This window comes from Schistocerca cancellata, chromosome 1, assembly GCF_023864275.1.
Source record: "Schistocerca cancellata isolate TAMUIC-IGC-003103 chromosome 1, iqSchCanc2.1, whole genome shotgun sequence".
Classification (NCBI taxonomy): Eukaryota; Metazoa; Arthropoda; class Insecta; order Orthoptera; family Acrididae; genus Schistocerca; species Schistocerca cancellata.
Window position 1 is genome coordinate 756,895,380 of NC_064626.1, and position 14,637 is coordinate 756,910,016.

A 14,637-nucleotide genomic window follows, 5' to 3' on the forward strand; every position below is an offset into this window, starting at 1 on the left:
AAAACCAGAATCACGCATTTCCTCGAAGAAAAATGGCCCCATAACGGTAGATGTGGTAAATCCAACCCATACCGTGACTTTCTCGTCGTGCAATGGAGTTTCCCCGACAGTTCTAGGATTTTTGGTAGCCCAAATTCTGCAGTTGTTGTCGTTGACAGACCTTCGGAGCGTTAAATGAGCTTCGTCGGTCCACAGTACGTTACTCAACCAATCGTCATATTCCGCCACCTTCTGAAACGCCCACACCGCAAACGCCCTCCACTTCACTAAATCGCCAGGTAACAGTTTATGATACAGATGGATTTTGTACGGATAGCATCGGAGGATATGCCTCAGTGCCAACCAAACTGTAGTGTATGGAATGCCGGTGCGACGTGCGACTGCACGAGCGCTGACTTCGCCGTGCATCGACGCTACAGTCTCCAGTTGTTCCTGAACTGTCTCAGCAGCATTACGCCTTGTGTTCGGTCGGCCACTATGGGGTCTATCGTCTAAACAACCCGTGGCTACGAACTTCGAATTCATTCTCGCCACAGCTGCATTTGTCAACGGACCTCTACCCGTTCGAATCCCCTTCCTATGGCGATAGGATCGTACCGCTGAACTAGCACATTCCCCATTCTGATAATACAGCTTCACTGAAAGCAAGTGTGTCAATTTTTACCTTTCTATCTACATTATTCCTTGGTTTATTAAGTTTTCAAATTTATACTGACTTTCTGATCACCCGGTATAGCAAGAAACACTTATCAGCGGATACGGTAACAACTCCTCCAGTTTTTTATTCACGTCATAGACTGTGACGCGAGAAACGTCAGCACTATGTGCGATTCACTGACACGGGTTGTCGGTGAAGGCGTGACAGCACCAAACTTAGCAGGTCGGTTCATTGGGTCCCCATTCTGCAGTCTCGAACTACTGGAGAGGATCAGAGGGTTAACAATGAAGCTTCAGGATCGCACAGTTAATTATAAGAATACTGCAAATTATTAGAGGGCTTCCTTTCACCACTAGGACATGGTCAAATAGCAATAATATGCATCAAATTCCCACTCGTTCTCTGATAACCGATCGTGGGTCAAATAAGGTCCAATCACTGGGAAATAGCTACACCGGGTGCTGAACTTCCTTCCAGTCTGACCAACATAAAGGTTGATGGAAACTCTTAAGGTGCCTTCCCAAACTTAGAGGCGATCCATGTCGTAAAATACACTACTAGCCATTAAAATTTCTACACCACGAAGCTGACGTGCTACAGACTGCTGTGATATGCAAATGATTAGCTTTTCAGAGCATTCACACAAGGTTGGCGCCGGTGGCGACACCTACAACATGCTGTCATGAGGAAAGTTTCCAACCGATTTCTCATACACAAACAACAGTGACCGGCGTTGCCTGGTGAAACGTTGTTGTGATGCCTCGTGTAAGGAGTAGAAATGCGTACTTTCACGTTTCCGACTTTGATAAAGGTCGGATTGCAGCCTATCGCGATTTTGGTTTATCGTATCGCGACATTGCTGCTCGCGTATGTCGAGATCCAATGACAGTTAGCGGAATATGGAATCGCTGGGTTCAGGAGGGCAATACGGAACGCCGTGCTAGATCCCAACGGCCTCGTATGACTAGCAATCGAGATGACAGGCATCTTATCCGCATGGCTGTAATGGATCGTGCAGCCACGTCTCGATCTCTGAGTCAACAGATAGGGACGTTTGCAGACAACAACCATCTACAAGAACAGTTCGACGACGTTTGCAGCAGCACGGACGGACTATCAGATCGGAGACCACGGCTGCGGTTACCGTTGACTCTGCATCACAGACAGGAGCGTCTGCGATGGTGTACTCAACGACGAACCTGGGTGCAAGAATGGCAAAACGTTTTTTCTTCCGATGAATCCAGGTTCTGTTTAGAGCATCATGATGGTCGCATCTGTGTTTGGCGACATTGGAAGCGTGTAATCGTCATCGCCATACTGGCGTATCACCCGGCGTCATGGTATGGGGTGCAATTGGTTACACGTCTCGGTCACCTCTTGTTCGCATTGACTGTACTTAGAACAGTGGATGTTACATATCTGATGTGTTACGACAAGTGGCTCTACCCTTCGTTCGATTCCTGCGAAACCCTACATTTCAGCAGGATAATGCACGACCCCATGTTGCAGGTCCTGTACGGGCCTTTCTGAATACAGAAAATGTTCGACTGCTGCCCTGGCCAGCACATTCTCCAGATCTCTCACCAATTGAAAACGTCTGGTCAATGGTGGCCGAGCAACTGGCTCGTCACAATACGCCAGTCACTACTCTTGATGAACTGTGGTATCGTGTTGAAGCTGCAGGGGCAGCTGCAGGTAACTGTACACGCCATCCAAGCTCTGTTTGACTCAATGCCCAGGCATATCAAGGCCGTTATTACGGCCAGAGGTACTGATTTCTCGGGATGTATGCACCTAAATTGCGTTAAAATGTAATCACATGTGAGTTCTAGTATAACATATTTGTCCAGTGAATACCCGTTTATCATTTGCATATCTTCCTGGTGCAGCAATTTTTTTGGCCAGTGATGTATAACGTGTGATGAACTGGCCTCCTGAAAAAATATGAATTGACACGGAACTTTGCAACAGTTACACGAGAAGCGTACCGAAAAATGCACTCGAGGAATTGGCGCAGGTGAAGTTTAATTTTTTTAAAGTTGCCGACGACTCACTGTGCACGGTGAGGACGTGCGTCTGGACGACGTCCTCATTGCGTTGGGCGTGGCAGGTGTAGTTGCCGGCGTGCACCAGCTGGACGCGCGGCAGGAACAGGGAGCCGTCCGGGAAGACGCGCAAGTCGTCTGCGGCGCCGGCGGGCAGCTGCGCCAGGTCCGCCCCGTGGCGCCGCCACACGATGGGAGGCGGCGGAGCGCCGGTGACGTCACAGCGCACCTCGACGCTGTCGCCGACGCGCGCGCGCAGCCGCCGCACCTGCACCGCCTTGTCCAGCGACACCACCGATACGCCTGCACAGGCACAGCTTCCGTTACACATAAGCGTATCACTGGATAATGACACTGTAATGATATAATGTGCTGATTTTTAGCCACGTGACAACTCGACGTGATGTCCAGTATAAAATGAATACGTTTCAAAATAAAACAAAAAAGTAAGGTATGTAAATGTACAGTTCCATTTCTGTTTTTGTTGTGCTAAACTAAAACCTTTATCTTAAATATTAAGTATTAAGTCATGTTATGAAACATATTCCACGTACACTTACACTCATTAATTAAGGTTAATTGCAGAATGTGGTGCCACACAACGTGGAACTACACAAAACTGGCGCTAATAGCATAGACACAAAGGGAACGCACACGACACAGATCTCTAAATCCCCAGTATTGGTGATAAGTTGAGAAAACCGTCCCGAAACACATGTGCTACAAAACGCCACTGTTTCCTGCGCATGTACCCCGACATCAATATGGGATATGATCACCATGCACACGTACACAGGCCGCACAACGGGTTGGCATATTCTGGATCAGGTGCTCGAGCTGCTGCTGGGATATAGCCTGCCATTCTTGCACCAGTACCTGTCGGAACTCCTGAAGTGTCCTAGGGGTTTGAAGACGTGCAACGATACCTCGATCGACAGCATCTCAGACGTGCTCAATGGGGTTTAGGTCTGGAGAACAGGCAGGCCACTCCATTCGCCCAATATCTTCTGTTTCAAGGTACTCCTCCACGATGGTAGCTCGGTGGGGCCGTGCGTTATCATCCGTCAGGAGGAAGGTGGGACCCCCTGAACCCCTGAAAAGGCGGACATACTGTTGCAAAATGACGTCCCGATACACCTGACCTGTTACAGTTCCTCTGTCAAAGACATGCAGGGGTGTACGTGCACCAATCATAATCCCACCCCACACCATCAAACCACGACCTCCATACAGGTCCCTTTCAACGACATTAAGGGATTGGTATCTGGTTCCTGGTTCACGCCAGATGAAAACCCGGCGACAATCACTGTTCAGACTATACCTGGACTCGTCCGTGAACATAACGTGGGACCAATGTTACACTGATCATGTACTGTGTTCTTGACACCAGGCTTTACTGGCTCTCCTGTGACCAGGGGTCAGTGGAATGCACCTTGCATGTCTCCGGGCGAATAAACCATGTCTGTTCAGTCGTCTGTAGACTGTGTGTCTGGACACAACTGTTCCAGTGGCTGCGGTAACGTCCCGAGCATGGCTACCTGCAGTACTCCGTGCCCGTCTGCGGGCACTGGTGGTGAGATATCGGTCTTCTTGTCGTGTTGTACACTGTGGACGTCCCGTACTGTAGCGCATGGACACGTTTTTTGTCTGCTAGAATCGTTGCCATAATCTTGAGATCACACTTCGTGGCACACGGAGGGCCCGTGCTACGACGTGTTGTGTTTGACCAGTCTCCAGTCGCCCTAGTATTTTACCCCTCATAACGTCATCAATATTTGTTCTTTGAGCCATTTTCAACACACAGTCACCATTAGCACGTCTTAAAATGTGTGCACACTTACTCACTGCACCGTACTCTGATATGCACTAACACACCTCTGCGTATGTGGAGTGCTGCGAGGACCGCAGGTCAAATGCACCGCATGGTCATACCCCGAGGTGATTTAAACCCGCAAACCGCCCAACAGAGTGTTGTTTTGCCATGTATCAGCATTATCCATAATTACAAGCATGAGTGTATATGTACCTTATACGGCCTGAAGATGACAGCAAAGCCTTTCCAAACGGTTGTATTAAACAAAGAAATATTTATCGAGTGTGGGCTGCAAGCTTTGACGGTTTTTAGCAAGTAAAAGAGATCATTCCTTCAGTTTTCTTAAAATGAGAAAATTCAGTGACATTGTAATACACAGGGTTACCAATGAATTATATGTGTATACTGAGGGTTTGTAGTGTTAGTGAGTCATTTATCGCAGTCATCGACTATCCGGTGGTTCTCAGGAGGCCACTCTGTGCAGCCTCTGGTTTTGCTCTGGAGGCAGTCACAGTGGTTAGTTTGGAGGTGAACAGTGTTTGCTATATTCACTCTAGGGTAAAAGCATGCCCCGACCACTTCATCCATTTGAACGGCGTATTTTGTGCCTGCAGTAAACTGGATGGGCGTGTCGATTGAATGCTACACATGTGGGGCACAGTGTATCGGTGGTGTGTCACTGCTTTCAGCCGTGGTCTGTGGAACTTTCGCACGCCCGCAGACCAGATTCCCCACTAGCGCGTAGTACAGACGAACGTCAAGATCGACGCATTATAATAGCTTTTGCATGTCCAACCTTGTGAGTAGAGGTCTGGGGAATTTCAGCCGTTCACTTACCGTAAGAAAATAATGCACCTACAGCCGTTCTTACGGTGTCATTTATTGTATGGCTACCAGTTTCGGTGCTTCGGTGCACTGTTTTCAGGAACACGCAGATGCGGAGGGGGTTAACACAATTCGTACACAAGATGCAACAGTGGCTAACATCTGTAACTGATTTCCTCAGATTACCTGTAACCGCAATGTTCTCTCTCCAACCATAAGCTATCAAGTAGACATAAATGGTATAAGGACGGGTGTAGATGTTTCATTTTCTTACTTTATACGAGCAGTGGTGGCCAACCAAACACTGTACAGTGAAGGGATCCATATCCATGCACCTGCTGGGCCACCAGGGGTCACTGGAAACCATCAGCTTGCAGCAGGACTAAGATTACGTTTACCTCTGGCCAGTCGACCACTGACACGGTAACACCACCAGGGATGACTACTCTGGTGTCATGAGCCAACTGGTGATTGGAATGGTGTTCTGTTTTCTTCACTGATGGCAGTAGATTCCGCCTTTATGCAGGTGATGGACGTACACATGTACAGCCTGGACCTGTGGAGCTGCCTTTGGATTGCATTCGCCCACGACATACAGGTTCCATACAGGACTCATGTTGTGGTGGTCCATCAGTTACAAATCGCGGTCACGTTTCATGTTTCTGCAGGGTAAAGTAACCAGTATCAGGAACATTGGCAAGCTGCTGTTCCCGCGCTACCGACATTTCTTCGAAAGGAAGCTGATGTTTGTCAACGGACAATGCACGTCCACATTGGCTATTGCGACGCAACGTGCTCTCCTTGTCCAGAACGACAAGATCGCCACATCTCTTGCCAATTGAAAACGTGTGACATATGATGTCGAGGGAATGTGCTCCTTCTCCAGAGCCAGCAAGGACCATTGTCTAATCGCAACAAATATGCAAGATGTCCGAACAGTCTATCGCAGGATACCATTCGGCAGCCGTACGATGAATTGCATTCGAGAATGCACGTCTGCGTTGCCGTCAGAGGTGGATACACGATGTACTGATGCGACTCTTAGGTCATCCTTTTGCGACGTGTCTGTTTCATTTGGCCTGAATTTGTTATTAAACACACCTACTACAACGAAAAGTATGCTATATCAGTTGTTGGCAAAAGTTATCCATAAAATGACCTCCCCTTTGAGGATGCTTTTTCTTCTTTTCCTTTCGTCGTAAGTTGAAGGAAGCTGGTGGAACGGTATGCTGAGTGAGACCTTTCCTACCATATTCTTATTTAGTACCGTTACTGGCTCTTCGAACTATAAATTTTTTCCTGCTCATTATACCACAGTTGAGCGAGGCTATATTGGCAAGCATATGAGGTCAGAGGGTGGAATGAGGCTACTACTACAAATGCAGATATCTTGATTTGATGACGCACAAGGGGAAACTGCGCCAACAGAAACTACTTGCCTTCTGATTGGCTGCTGCTGTGAAAACTATAGGTGATTATCCCATCTGTGCACCTAACCGCTAATTCGCATTTTTTAATTATAAATAAGACTGTCTTTGGATACAGTCCAAAATAGCATGGGAGACCCACTCGGTATTGTACCATTAGGAGAAATTTTAGATAAGACTTTAGATAAGATTTTAGATAATATTTTAAATAAATTTTAGATACGCTATTAACATAGTAAGGAGACACGAATCGTGGGGCCTACGCAATGAATCACCGCCCAGTGAGGTGGTTGACGCAAAGTAGTTACTGCTACTTCTGATGGTATAGCTTTAGAATGAGCGCGGTTAAGCTCTCCAAACAAAGCAGATTAATTATTTGTTCATAAATATTTAATTTGCCTTTTGGTACGTCAGTTACATGTATTTTTCAGTTTAAAAGTGATAAATGACTGAATTCTGACCATTGATATCGGATGAGGGTTTATCGTGTCAACTTGACTGGCGTAGGTATGATTAGGTAATGTTGTAGAACTCAGTTTGCTGTTATCTCTGGCAGAATATGTTTTTAAAAAAAATTGTTGGCGTCTCTGTGAACTTTCTACTTCTTCTTACAAGGATACCCTTCAGTGCGAGGTTGCAAAAGCCCAATGGTATTTATGGCTTTCGACGCCCCATATGTTATCTACCATGCAAACACAATACTGGCTGCTGATTACAATACGGGGTGGGAACTGGAGGCATCCAGCGTTGAGCACAGCATGAGACTACGGAGTGTTGTTGAGCTACTAAGTCGACAAATAACCCACAACAGTTACATAATTCTAGTGGCGTTGATACAAAACACTGCAATGACAACGAGAAACAAAGCAAACATTGCATTACATCTAGACTAACAGTTTCCAATGCTGAATTTCATCAGAAAGGCACCCGAGGAATTTCGCAGAGAGAAATAAAATTAGTAGATGAAATATTAATGTTTATGCAAGATGAGTCAATGGAATGTGTGGTGTCATATAAGGACGACTGTGCGGACAACGTACATGAAGAGTACAATGATGAAAATGAGAAAGTGATATTGAAACAGGTATCGATCCATGTAGTTCATCATCTTTAGACGAAGGCGAGCCACAGATCCATCTCCAGTGAAACGAAGGAATGGACAATCGTTGTCCTACATGAGAGGGTACTAATCACAATGAATCACCGCCCAGTGAGGTGGTTGACGCAAAGTAGTTACTGCTACTTCTGATGGTATAGCTTTAGAATGAGATAATCCGCAGCACAGTAAGCAGAAAACCAATTGTGAACAGTTTTAGAATAAGTCCGCATCAGTATGACCATGTAGTGCATAAAAATAACTACGGATATTCGAGGGAGGATAAAGTGTACTTGTTACAAAAACTGGTGTTTGTGCGTTTCAAGAATCCTTGACACAATTTACAGGATATGCGTGATAATGACCTGCTACGTTATCCGCATCAAACTGCACGCGACTTATATTACAGTGATTTCGAGGGAAGCAGTAGATAGTTGCATAACTTCAAACAGTGCTACAGAATCGGAAGACGTACGATAACGAAATTTCAAACAAAGCCTCATCTTTACGATGCACAACAAACTGCGGAATCAGCCGGAAAAATTTGTAGGTGAGACAAACAAACTTATTCCATCGTTCAGTAAAGAATAGTAAGGAATTTGTTCTCAACTCCGAACAGTCGGCATTTGTAGAGGCAATGCATATAAAGGAACCCTCGAAACTAAAGATACCAAGAGAGTTGTATGAAGAGCAACTACCATCAATGCCTTAACATACTGGCATACAATTTTCCCGACAGTCGATTTGGATGATAAATTGGCTGGAAAGTCACATTAAAGTTCAAACAGTTTCGCTACTCTCACATCTTTGTGTGATGTACATCTCTTCTATTTCATACAGCCGTTGACGTCAACAGTGTCTCTCCGTTCAGACATCCATTCACATCTGAAGACTATTGGATAGTACTATTTAGACCATGTAAAATACACTGAGGTGACAAGAGTCGTGGAATACCGCCTAATATGGTGTCGGACCTCCTTTTTCCCTGTGGACTGAGCAACTCTACGTGGCATGGACTCAACAAGTTGTTGGAACATCTGCAGAAATACTGAGCTATGCTGCCTCAATAGCCGTCCATACCTGCGAAAGTGCTGGCGGTGCGGGATTTTATGTCCCTTAAATATTGAATTGGATTCTGCCGGGTGATCTGTGTGGCCAAATCATTCCATCCTCAAACCAATCGCGAACAGATGTGGCCCCGTGACACGGCCCATTGCCATCCATAAAATGTCCATCGTTGTTTGGGAACATGAGGTACGCCAATGGCTACGAATGGTCATCAAGTAGCCGAACACAGCATTCGATGTAAACACAGCCCACATTATTATGGAGCCATCGCCGGCTTCCATAGTGCCCGGTTTACAACTTGGGTCCAAGGCTTCGTGAGATCTGCACCACACTCGAACCGTCAGCTCTTAACAACTAAAATCGGGACTCAACTGACAAGTCCACAGTTTTCTAGCATTTAAGGGTCTAATCGAGTAGTCACGGGTTCAGGAGAGGTGCTGCAGGCAATTTCGTGGCGTTAGCAAAGGCACTCTCGTCGGTCGTCTGCTGCCAAAGCCCTTTATTGCCAAATTTCGTCGTACTGTCCTACGGGATACGTTCGATGTACTTCTCACATTGATTTGTGCGGTAATTTCACGCAGACTCTTAGCACTGAAAAATTTAAACGGACTCCCCAGTCCTCGGTCGTTAAGTGAGAGTTGTCGGCAACTGCAGGGTCCTTGGTGAGAGGTAATTTATGACATCTGGTATTGACGGAAAGCTCTTGACACTGTGCCTCTAGAAACTTTCAATTCCTTAAAGATTTCCGAAATGGAATGTCGAATGCATCTACCTCCAACTACCATTCCGCGTTGAAAGACTACCAGTTCCCATCGTGCGGCCATAATCACGTCGGAAACCTTTTCAAATCAAACACCTGAGTACAAATAACATCTCTGAGAATGCACTGCTCTTTTATACCTTGTGTACGCGATACTACCGCCATTTGTTGTGCATGTCGCAATCGCAAGACTATTGTAACCCGAATGTACAGACATTGAAAAATTGTTAAATAGTAAGAAAACCTGATGCTCTGAAGGTTGCTTCGAGCCGGTCGAAATTAGGGAAGTATCTTTAGAGGCGAATCACCGTGCCCGTAATAAAACCTCCGTTCCCCCCTTCTATTCCACCCGTAGAACCAGAATCGTCACGAGTGGCTGAGTACATAATCCCTGTTCAGCAGTCCTAGTCAGTCTAGCAAGAACATCTCTCCCTCTCCTTTTCACTTTCTTCTATCGATGTTCGTTTTGTCTTCGTAGTCAATGTGCCGGTGCCGTGGAAGCGTTTCATATTTCTTTCGCTCAAAAAAAAAAAATAATAACAATAATAATAATAATAATAATAATAATAATTTCACAGGTCTCAATTCGCTGGCATGAAGGTCATTGTAGGCGTTATTTCTTTGCTCTCTGACTCTTGCATGATACTACTGGCTTGAAACTGTAGGCAAATACATTAAAAATGGCAAAGGACAACTCACGGTCAATATCCATCCCAAAAGATAGTATACATATGTGTTCGTGTCGCCGGCGCAACAAACTGGGTTTGATCTTTCCAGGAAATCCGCCAAGGCCGTCCTGGGCCTGTTGTGGTAGCCGAATGGAGTCCTGTCTCTCCACCGAAAGCCAGTGTATTGCTCATACATTACAGTACGCCACATTGCAAACTTTGCCATTCAGGGGCATTCAGCCACCTCTGTGGCGTAGCCCTTGAAAGTAAACAAGTGATAAATAAAAAACACATTTGCTTTCTTTTCTTGGTGCTCTGGTTGCGAGCCTAAGCTGCGTCCCCCCGTGCCAACTTGTGAGCTGAAATCTCTAATACCCGCTAGCTTGATTGTAGGTGCAAAATCCGTTCGTTACTTGATACCTCGATAACGCAAGTCATTAATGGATGGCACGTGCTTTGAAGTGCAAAAGATTTGTTATGCAACGTAAACAAGAGTGAAACTACGACTTAAAAACAATCTGAATTTAACTGTAATTGCAGTGACTTTACACAGCAGTACTGTACAGGCTGCAGAGCGAGATGACTGAGCGTCGGAAGATGGCGGCAAAATAAAAGCGCGCCTCCTACGTTTCCCATAGGTGAAAACAGTAGCGTGGGTACACCAGCACATTCAGTAGAGGGCAGAAAGTATATCCTGTCAGTGGCTATCACTGGAATTAACTGCTTCTGTGCTGGGAGGCAGGATGGCTTGACACGTAGGCAATAGTGAAGTCTTACTGCGAGAGTATTTGAAAGATTCAAGGAGAAAACAATGTCCGAAATAGAATTCTGAAGGAAAATCCTAAATATTCCCAGACTGATGGGCCACCCTGTACGGTACACTACGGAAAACAGACTTCCTCAATTAAACTTGCGCCTAGTAACAAAAGAGAAATTCCAAACCCACCAAAACAATGACAGCCACAGATACAGTGACTAACGATTTTTTTATGTAGCACACCGCATCTTTATATATTATTTAGTAATGGAATTGTAGTTCTATAAGCTGAATTAAAGTGGAATGTGAGCGAATAGAATGTGGAGTCCACTCCAGTGCCATGCCACAAGCTAACTTCATTGTCCACGGATCACGAAAGTGTGTTGTCGAGCCCTGGACTAGTACGGAGTTTTGATCGGCCACGAACATTCATTACAGTACATTTTTCTTTGAAAAGTGAAGCATACTTTCTAGTTACAATACCCATATTGTCACTAAGATATTCTCTACCGCACATTTAGTTACAGTGTTGGTACTTCAACACGCGCCGCAGGGGACCATCAGTGACATTTTCACTACGGAAGAAGGGATTGCTGAAATGGATTTGAGTTAAATTGAGACGTGTGTATGAGTATCTCAGTTTGTCACAGCATCACTCACAAGACCTGTAAATCATGCTTGAAATCGTTGCCAAGCACTCAGTTTCATTTTCTTGGTGTACAGCAGGTTCTACTATAGAGCAAATAACTCATTCGTATTATATTTTGTATCCACATGGAAGGGCGTCCTTGCCTGGAAACAGAAACGTCGCGGGATCGAATCCTGCTCGGTCCACGGAATATTTCGATTTGCCTGAAAGCTAGCCCACAAGAACCAGTGATATGAAGATTCGCTTATGAAAGTTAGGTAGTTCAGATTACTCGTAAAACTATAGATCGCCTTGACCTGGCAGGAATAATTGCGTAGGCTGTGCTTTTTTTTTTGGTCATCAGTCTACTGACTGGTTTGATGCGGCCCGCCACGAATTCCTTTCCTGTGCTAACCTCTTCATCTCAGAGTAGCACTTGCAACCTACGTCCTCAATTATTTGCTTGACATATACCAATATCTGTCTTCCTCTACAGTTTTTGCCCTCTACAGCTCCCCCTAGTACCATGGAAGACATTCCCTCATGTCTTAGCAGATGTCCTATCATCCTGTCCATTCTCCTTATCAGTGTTTTCCACATATTCCTTTCCTATCCGATTCTGCGTAGAACCTCCTCATTCCTTATCTTATCAGTCCAATCAGTCCACCTAATTTTCAACATTCGTCTATAGCACCACTTCTCAAATGCTTCGATTCTCCTCTGTTCCGGTTTTCCCACAGTCCATGTTTCACTATCATACAATGCTGCACTCCAGACGTACATCCTCAGACATTTCTTCCTCAAATTAAGGCCGGTATTTGATATTAGTAGACTTCTCTTGGCAAGAAATGCGTTTATTGCCATAGCGAGTCTGCTTTTGATGTCCTCCTTGCTCCGTCCGTCATTGGTTATTTTACTGCCTAGGTAGCAGAATTCCTTAACTTCATTGACTTCGTGACCATCAATCCTGATGTTAAGTTTCTCGCTGTTATCATTTCTACTACTTCTTATTACCTTCTTCTTTCTCCGATTTACTTTCAAACCATGCTGTGTACTCATTAGACTGTTCATTCCGTTCAGCAGATCATTTAATTCTTCTTCACTTTCACTCAGGATAGCAATGTCAGCAGCGAATAATATTATTGATATCCTTTCACCTTGTATTTCAATTCCACTCCTGAACCTTTCTTTTATTTCCATCATTGCTTCCTCGATGTACAGATTGAAGAGTAGGGGCGAAAGGCTACGGCCTTGTCTTACACCCTTCTTAATACGAGCACTTTGTTCTTGATCGTCCACTCTTATTATTCCCTCTTGGTTGTTGTACATATTGTATATGACCCGTCTCTCCCTATAGCTTACCCCTACTTTTTTCAGAATCTCGAACAGCTTGCACCATTTTATATTGTCGAACGCTTTTTCCAGGTCGACAAATCCTATGAAAGTGTCTTGATTTTTCTTTAGCCTTGCTTCCATTATTAGCCGTAACGTCAGAATTGCCTCTCTCGTCCCTTTACTTTTCCTAAAGCCAAATTGTTCGTCACCTAGCGCATTCTCAATTTTCTTTTCCATTGTTCTGTATATTATTCTTGTAAGCAGCTTCGATGCATAAGCTGTTAAGCTGATTGTGCGATAATTCTCGCACTTGTCAGCTCTTTCCGTCTTCGGAATTGTGTGGATGATGCTTTTCCGAAGGTCAGATGGTATATCGCCAGACTCATATATTCTACACACCAACGTGAATAGTCGTTTTGTTGCCACTTCCCCCAATGAGTTTAGAAATTCTGATGGAATGTTATCTATCCCTTCTGCCTTATTTGACCGTAAGTCCTCCAAAGCTCTTTTTAATTTCGATTCTAATAGTGGATCCCCTATCTCTTCTAAATCGACTCCTGTTTCTTCTTCTATCACATCAGACAAATCTTCACCCTCATAGAGGCTTTCAATGTATTCTTTCCACCTGTCTGCTCTCTCCTCCGCACCGAGCGAGGTGGCGCAGTGGTTAGCACACTGGACTCGCATTCGGGAGGACGACGGTTCAATCCCGTCTCCGGCCATCCTGATTTAGGTTTTCCGTGATTTCCCTAAATCGCTTCAGGCAAATGCCGGGATGGTTCCTTTGAAAGGGCACGGCAGATTTCCTTCCCCATCCTTCCCCCACCCGAGCTTGCGCTTCGTCTCTAATGACCTCGTTGTCGACGGGACGTTAAACACTAATATCCTCCTCCTCCCTCTCCTCTGCATTTAACAGTGGAATTCCCGTTGCACTCTTAATGTTACCACCGTTGCTTTTAATGTCACCAAAGGTTGTTTTGACTTTCCTGTATGCTGAGTCTGTCCTTCCGACAATCATATCTTTTTCGATGTCTTCACATTTTTCCGGCAGCCATTTCGTCTTAGCTCCCCTGCACTTCCTATTTATTTCATTCCTCAGCGAGTTGTATTTCTGTATTCCTGATTTTCCCGGAACATGTTTGTACTTCCTCCTTTCATCCATCAACTGAAGTATTTCTTCTGTTACCCATGGTTTCTTCGCAGCTACCTTCTTTGTACCTATGTTTTCCTTCCCAACTTCTGTGATGGTCCTTTTTAGAGATGTCCATTCCTCTTCAACTGTACTGCCTACTGCGCTATTCCTTATTGCTGTATCTATAGCGTTAGAGAACTTCAAACGTATCTCGTCATTCCTTAGTACTTCCGTATCCCACTTCTTTGCGTATTGATTCTTCCTGACTAATGTCTTGAACTTCAGCCTACTCTTCATCACTACTATATTGTGATCTGAGTCTATTTCTGCTCCTGGTTACGCCTTACAATATGGTATCTGATTTCGGAATCTCTGTCTGACCATGATGTAATCTAATTGAAATCTTCCCGTATCTCCTGGCCTTT

The 14,637-nt window shown here is 45.0% G+C and overlaps 1 protein-coding gene across 1 annotated transcript in view; it reads right to left on the reverse strand.

The window, feature by feature from the left end:
* The window catches only part of LOC126100756 (follistatin-related protein 5-like), a 250,945-nt gene that overhangs the window by 120,715 nt on the left and 115,593 nt on the right, over positions 1-14,637 (reverse strand). Inside the window, exon 6 of the mRNA XM_049911410.1 lies at positions 2,713-3,006. Coding sequence (XP_049767367.1) covers positions 2,713-3,006 — 294 coding nt within the window. The remainder of the gene's footprint in view (positions 1-2,712; positions 3,007-14,637) is intronic.